Source organism: Mus pahari, chromosome 9, assembly GCF_900095145.1.
Source record: "Mus pahari chromosome 9, PAHARI_EIJ_v1.1, whole genome shotgun sequence".
Lineage (NCBI taxonomy): Eukaryota > Metazoa > Chordata > Mammalia > Rodentia > Muridae > Mus > Mus pahari.
Window position 1 is genome coordinate 79,536,176 of NC_034598.1, and position 7,631 is coordinate 79,543,806.

Consider the following 7,631-nt stretch of genomic DNA (forward strand, 5'->3'; position numbering starts at 1 on the left):
TACCAGCCCAGAGATGGCACCACCCACATGGGGCCCTTCCACCCTTGATCACTAATTGAGAACTAATTGAGAAAATGCCTTACAGCTGGATCTCCTGGAGGCATTTCCCTAACTGAAGCTCCTTTCTCTGTGATAACTCCAGCCTGTGTCAAGTTGACACAAAACTAGCCAGTCCACTGACTCTGAAGATCGTGAGTCTTCTGTAAGTGCCTGGAGGAAACTCTGGGTCCTGGGGCTCTGTGTGCTGTTCCAGGTTCTCTTCAAGAGATTCTTTCTCCCTGTCCTTGCGTGTGGCAGGGTTCCTGTGTACCACTTCATACTACCTTTCTTGGTGACGTTGACCCTGCCGTTGTTTTTATTAGAGGATCTGTGTGTGCCTTGCTGAGCATGTGGAGGTCAGAGAACAGCTTGCAGGCATCCATGCCTTCCGCCATTTTGCTCGCCGAGATGGAACTCTGTTCAGTTTGACATTAAGCACCTTAACCAATGCAATCATCTTGCCAGCCCAACTCTAACTTTTTTTTTCCCCCCTCTAAAGATAAGGTCTCACTGTGGCTTGCCTATAATGCTCTATGTAGACCAGGTTGGCCCAAACCTCACAGAGATCCACATGCTTCTGCCTCACAATTGAAGCTGTATGTCACTATGCTCAGCTAAATTCGATGTTTTTATTTACAGTCATTATATAGATGACATACAATCCATTGTGCTGTGCAGTTCAACATTCCCTCGGTGTCACTGTCCTTAAAATATTTTAAATTAGGGGCTGGAGAGATGGCTCAGTACTTAAGGGCACTGGCTGCTTTTACAGAGGACCTGGGTTGGGTTCCTAGCATCTCCACATGGCATCTCACGACCGTCTGTAGCTCCAGTGCTACGGGATCCGATGCCCTCTTCTGCCTCCACAGGTACCAGGCCCTCATGTGGTGCACAGACAGACGTAGGCAAAAGCTCACAGGCATAAAATATTCTAACCTACATACATCTTCATTTTAACCCCGCTTGAGACAGACTGGCCTAGAACTCAGGTCCGTCCGGCTCTCTTCTGCCTCCCCCATGCTGGGGTCAAAGTGTATCGTCATCCATCACCTGGCAATGTTTTTTTAAGTTAATTTTTTTTTTTTAAGATTTAATTATTTATTATATGTAAGTACACTGTAGCTGTCTTCAGACACTCCAGAAGAGGGTGTCAGATCTCCTTACAAATGGTTATGAGCCACCATGTGGTTGCTGGGATTTGAACTCCGGACCTTCGGGAGAGCAGTCGGGTGCTCTTACCCACTGAGCCATCTCACCAGCCCTTAAGTTAATTTTTTTTTTTTTAAAGATTTATTTATTTATTATATGTAAGTACACTGTAGCTGTCTTCAGACACTCCAGAAGAGGGAGTCAGATCTTCTTACGGATGGTTGTGAGCCACCATGTGGTTGCTGGGATTTGAACTCCGGACCTTCAGAAGAGCAGTCGGGTGCTCTTACCCACTGAGCCATCTCGCCAGCCCAGTTAATTTTTTTAAGTTAGACATTTTTGGTTCTCTGCAGCAAGACAGCCTTTCTTCCCCTCATCTAAAGAAGCCTCCCACTTAACAGTTTCTATAAGAACTGAGGGGGCAGGGTCTGTACTGTGCTTGCTTTGTTTTGGGACAGGATATTATTACTTTGTCGTCTGTACTGGCCTGGAACTCCTTTGTAGTCCAGGTTTCTCTTGAGCTGGTCACAGTTCTGCTTCATTCTCTGAATACTTGAGTTACAGGCTAAAGGTGATTGATGTATTTGTGTCTCTTTTCTAAGAAAAAATTAGAGCTTTTGGCAAACACATGCTGTGGTTATTATTATTCTGGGGGTTTGCTGCACCTGAGTTGTCTCTAAGTGTCTCTTAGAGCTTTCTGGTCCACTTCAGATCATTTAGTTCCCAAATAGAACACACAGAAACCTTTAGATTTATAGTAAGCTTTAGACCACTAGAACTGGACAGACAGCTCTCCCCCCTCCGTGCTAGTCTGTCTACTTCCCTGTGGGGATCACCTAGATATCACTTGCCATGTTCCCCCTGAGTCGCTCCTACTCCATCAGGCCAGCCCTCACCATCCACCTACCCCATGGCCGTCTCTTCTCTTCTCCTGCTTGCCTCTCTTCTTCCTTTTTTTTCCTCTTTAACTGGGACTCCCAGCCAGGTAACTAACACCTGCACCCCCACCCCCATCCCCATCTACTGCCCAGTCACAGGCTTTAGCCTTTTACTGACCAATGGACTGGGGTGGGGGGCGAGGTTTGTGCAACAAAAGCTGGTGGGCTTGTTCTCATTCCTTGGGGCAACCAGGTCTTAGGATACAGTATGCAGCATTTGAATATAGCAGCACCAGACCCACCCCAACAAGTATAAAAGTGTTTTAAGTAAATTTTACTGTGTTTGAATAAGCAAGTTGTGGGTATGATAACCCACTTTAAAAATCTTATATTTACTTGATAATTTCATACATGTATGTGTTGATCATATCTCACCTCAGCTCCTTCCCAACTTCTTGCCTTTCCATTTCTATTTTTGTTTGTTTTATTTTTTTCAAGACAGGGTTTCTCTGTGTAGCCTTGGCTGACCTGGAACTCACATTGGAGACCAGGCTGGCCTTGAACTCAACCTGGGAGTTCACCTGCCTCTGACTTCTAAGTACTGTGACTAAAGGTGTGGGTCACCTCCGCCTGGCTCCTGTTCTGTATTAATCTCCATTTTTGATTTTTGTTTCTTAGTACTCATTGTTTATGCATATTGTTAGATTTTTACCTGCCTTTGTAACTATTAAGTTAGAGTTCATGAAAGCAAAGTAAGAAAGCAAAGTAAGAAGCCGTCCCATCCCACAGTTGTGTATCTTTAATTATAGTCTTAGATGTGTAGACATGATTCATGGCCTCATTGCATCTCCTGTTTGCCTTTTCTGTTTTACTTAAAATGTTCTTATTTTATATTTATGTTTATGTGTGTGTACAGGTGTGTGGATGTGTTTGTGTATGCCACACTGACAATGTAAGTGTCAGAGGACAACTGTCAGGAGTCTATCTATCATCATCCATCTTTCTGTCTATTACCTATCCATATATCTATCCATCCATGGGGGGCTGTATGCAGAGAGGTTTATGGAACAACTTCAGGTCCAAAGACAATCTCTCAGTAGGCTGGAGCTCACCAGCTGGGCTAGGCTGGTCAGGAAGCCCCAGGGTCTTACCTGTCCCCAGCTCCTCCATGCTGGGAGTACAGTCCTGTGCTGTACCAGTTAACTTGGTTCCATGGGTTCTGGGGACTGAACCCAGCCTTTTGTTTCTGCACATTATCCAGCCTACCTACCTTTCAGCGTCCTTACTTGCTTTTGTTATGTTTCTTTCCCACGCATTCAGATTGCTTTAATCTTTTGTAAACATTGTTCATAACCAAGCACTGAAGTTGTGAAAAATCCCCTGACTGTATTTCACTTGAAGGAGAAAGACTAAAGGCAAGGAGACTATTCAGAGCATGTTATCTTGGATCTTACCTATGTTTAATCTTAATTTACTTTAATCTAATTGCTACTAATTAGCTTTTGACTGCTAATTGATGTAATCCCCTAGTATATCTTTACCCCTCAGGATTGGGATGCACTTTGAATTATAAGCAGACTTTAATTAGGCTGAATTGATTGTCCCAATACCTCTCCCAATAAAGAGCTCAGCAGAAAACCCAGATGCGAGTTTGTATGCAGACAGACAGCATCTAGCCTAGAATTATTGTCCTTTCAGATCGTCCAGTACATATTTGCTTAGTATCTGTATGTATATGCACATACAAATATATGCAAAATTTTATTGATTACTAGCATTTGCGCATGATGTGTGTAGGTTCCAAGGGTGGAATTTAGGTTGCCAGCCTTGTGTGGCAGACAGCGTTACTCAAGGATCTGTCTTGTCTACACGTCTTTCTTATTTATTTATTTATTTATTTATTTATTTATTTATTTATTTATTTGTGTACTAACATATGACTTTGTCCTTTAGTCGTTGTTACATATATATGATTTATATAATAGCTATATATATTTCTAAATATTAAAATAAAATCTGTTCAGTCCGTATAACGTTACTGTATGTATGTGTTTTCTGGCTGGGGTGTCGGGTTTTCTTGAGCAGGTCTTCCTATGTTCCCCACGTCAGCCTCAGACTTACCTTTCCTACCTCACTCACGCTCCCGAGTGTGTACCACCGCTCTCAGCTCAGAGCTCGTTTACAGGCGCAGTGTGTGCATTCATCTCAAAAAGTCCTTTCCTTGAGACTGCAAACAGAACTGGATTTTAAATTTCAACTTCCAGAAGTTAGTTGTTTTTAGAAATACATTTGTCTGCTGGACATGGTAGTGCATGCTATGTAGACACAGGCTGGCTTCAAATATAGAAATCCTCCTGCCTCTGCCTCCCAAGTGCTGGGATTAAAGTGGGCACCATACCTGGTCCTGAAAGGTTTTTGAGCACTGACCTGATTCCACAAGTGGGAAATTCTGTATTTAACTCAGTTTTGAGGGTCACAGTCAGATCGCAGCCACACTAAAAATATTATATAAAATTACCTTCAAACTTCAAATAAAGTGTGTATAATACATGCATGAAATACAAGTGCATTTCATGTTTAAACATAATAATCAAAAACAGGCAAGACATACTCTTATTTTGGGGGATTTGCTATGCCCCTCTTTGCTTTCAAATAACTGCAGGGTGTTTCTATGCTCACTTTAGCCTTTATAGTGGAAATAATTGCATTATCAATAAAATTTTTATAAAACATTTATGATATGAAGTTTCTATCAAGATATGCATTTGGTTTTAATCTAGGTTGTGAAATTGTCCTCAAGATCTGAAAGATTTTCCAAATTGTTTAATTGATAGGAAATAATTTTTGTAATGGGGGATTGTGGCTTATTACTAAGAAATATCTGAGAAGTATGCAATAGTATATAAAATTTTATTGACCTTTTTCAAATAATTCTAACAAAAATAGAAAATAATCACAGGAATTTAAGCTGTCTTCCTGCAGTAACTAGTTACTGGAATAATCTTCCCTCTGATATTTTCTTCTTCTCAAGGTATCACAGTCGTCGTAAGAAACTGAATCCTCCCAAAGACAGATGACTACTCGGGATTCTCCGAGCATCAGGAAATTTTGCTTGGTGTCTTATTTGCCAGCTGAGAAAATGTCCATGGTATCATCAGTAAGGTGGTGTATAGGAAAACAATAAAAATACCCTCTCATGTATTCAAGTGTGTATTTCATTATGTTGATTCTGAATTTGAGGTTCTTATTTAAGAAGCCTATTTGATCTTATTTTCCTTTTTTGAAACATTAAAGTCTTCCCCCCCCCCCCCCGGCACTCCCCCCCCCCCCCCGGGGAACTTTCTTTTATTTTGGTTTTTGAAACAGGGTCTCTCTGGCTGACCTGGAACAAGACAAAGACCAGAGTGGCCTTTCGATCCACCTGCTTCTACCTCTTTGTGTTGTATTGTATTGTTGACCCCGTCCTCAGGTCGGTCAACGGGTTCTGCAAGAGAGTGGGGACTGAGGGGCAAGAGACTCGAAGAATGGAGACACTCTGTCTGCTCAACTCTCACGTCTCACGTCTCATTTATTGAAAGGCAACTATGGGTATATATGCACTCACTGGGGCGTACAGCTGGAGACACTTAACCACAGGATGTATAGGAGAAAAACAAGATGCTATCAGAGTGTGTTCAGCTGTGGTGGGCTTCTTGCAAAAACATCATGCTAGGAAAACAAGTCTCTCGTCAGGGTGGAAAGGTTACCACCTGTGAGTACGTAGCCCAACATGGCTGCAGAGATGACAGCCGCTTTCTGCTACGCGTTGGCTCCCAACATAGTGTATTTAATTTTGTGTGAGTATGTGTACACATGAATGCCATTATGAGCCACCTGGCATGGTGAGTTTGGTGGTGCACACTTTTACTCTCAGCGCTGAGGAGGCAGGCAGATATCTGAGGCCAGCCTAATCTATAGAGTAAGTTCCAGGACAGCCAGAGTTACACAGAGAACCCTGTCTTGGAGAAAAACAAAAACAAAATAATGGGGCAGGGGAGGAGGAGAAGGAGGGAGAGAATGTTTTCTGATGCAGTCTCTGTGTAAGCTGTCTCTTGTATTCACATGCATCTCTACCTTAGCGTAAGTGCTAGGAATCCAGGAGTGATCACCCTGCACAGCCCTGTCATTTATTGTCATAAACCCAGTATGATTGACTACTTTTACATCGTCAGTGAACCATTGCTAATATGTTAGCATAGTTAAAATGGTCTTGTTTCACACACACACACACACACACACACACACACACACGTGCACACACGCCATTTTCACCCCACCTACCCCCCTCCTCTCTCATCCCAGTCCCTCTGAACCTCTTCTTCCCAGTCTCCTTCCTCCTTTCAGGTCTTACATTGTGTGGCCCACTGAGATCAATAGGGTTGCTTGCATGAGCATGGGAAGGGTTCCCGTAGGGCATGGGAACTTGCCAGTGGCTACACCACTGATGGATAACGACTTCTCGTCTACCACCCATCAGCTGCCAGTAGTTTTTCAGTTAGGGGTGGCAGCTCATGAGTTCCTCCCTTATCCATGCTGGATGGGATGTGTGTATCTGTGTGTCTGTGTTGCCTCATGCATGTCTACGCACCCCATATATGTCTGATACCTTTGGAGGCCAGAGGATGGTGTCAGGTTGCCATATGGAGTTACATATAGTTGTAGGCCACCATATGGGTGCTGGTGTAGCTGTCTACAAAAAAAAAAAAGGCATTTGGCGACTTTGTGTGTTCTTCTTTCTTCCACCCTTTCAACTCCCTAACACTAGATAGAGAAAAAAAAAAAAGGATAGAGAGGAAAGAAGAGATCCCAGGATAAAGTCGAGTTGGAAAGGGGACTATGTTATGGGTAGACTGGGTCCTGCTGGTTAGGGGTGTCCAGTTCTTTGGGACAGGTTTGATCTTCTCTGCCAGGAAGTCTAATTTCTTCTTGTTTCTTCTTTGTGTGTGACTACTAACAAACTGTAACCAACAGCCCACACTGCCTCTTGGGCCCTAGCATTTAGATACCCTCCGAAAAGTCTCCATAATTCCAAACGCCACGCAATCACAGAAACCATCTGCAGCTGGCAAAAATCACAGCCCTGCTAGAGCACAAGGGAATCCATAGTCAGCGGCTGTGGACAGTGGGAAGCAGCCTCATCATCCACACCCGGGTTAAAACAAAAACATTAAAATATTCTTCTAATATGTCTGTTTATTTTTTAAAACTATAATTCCAAAATTGTCACTACGTGTTCGGAATTGAATCTGAATCCTTTGGAAGAGCAGCCACTCTTACCCACTGAGCCACCTCTCAACCCTCTGCCCCGATGCTAGACATTTTTACTGTGCTTGATCTTATGCAGACAACCAGACCTGTGGAACTGGTCACTAACACGGGTGGAACTGGTCACTAACACGGGTGGAACTGGTCACTAAAGCCTAAAAGACATTTTACAGCACTTGGCTGTGTCTTTTGGCTTGTCCTCCATTCTGCAACGTTTTCTGAGCCCCGTCTTCAAAACAAAACAACAAAAGACAAAACATA

The 7,631-nt window shown here is 43.1% G+C and overlaps 1 protein-coding gene across 2 annotated transcripts in view; it reads left to right on the top strand.

The window, feature by feature from the left end:
• The window catches only part of Mrpl42 (mitochondrial ribosomal protein L42), a 21,772-nt gene extending 16,505 nt beyond the window's left edge, over positions 1–5,267 (top strand). For both annotated transcript variants that reach the window (XM_021205674.2, XM_029542440.1), the window contains one exon: positions 5,098–5,267. In XM_021205674.2, coding sequence (XP_021061333.1) covers positions 5,098–5,143 — 46 coding nt within the window. In that variant the 3' untranslated portion in view covers positions 5,144–5,267. The remainder of the gene's footprint in view (positions 1–5,097) is intronic.
• Positions 5,268–7,631: the final 2,364 nt, after the last annotated feature.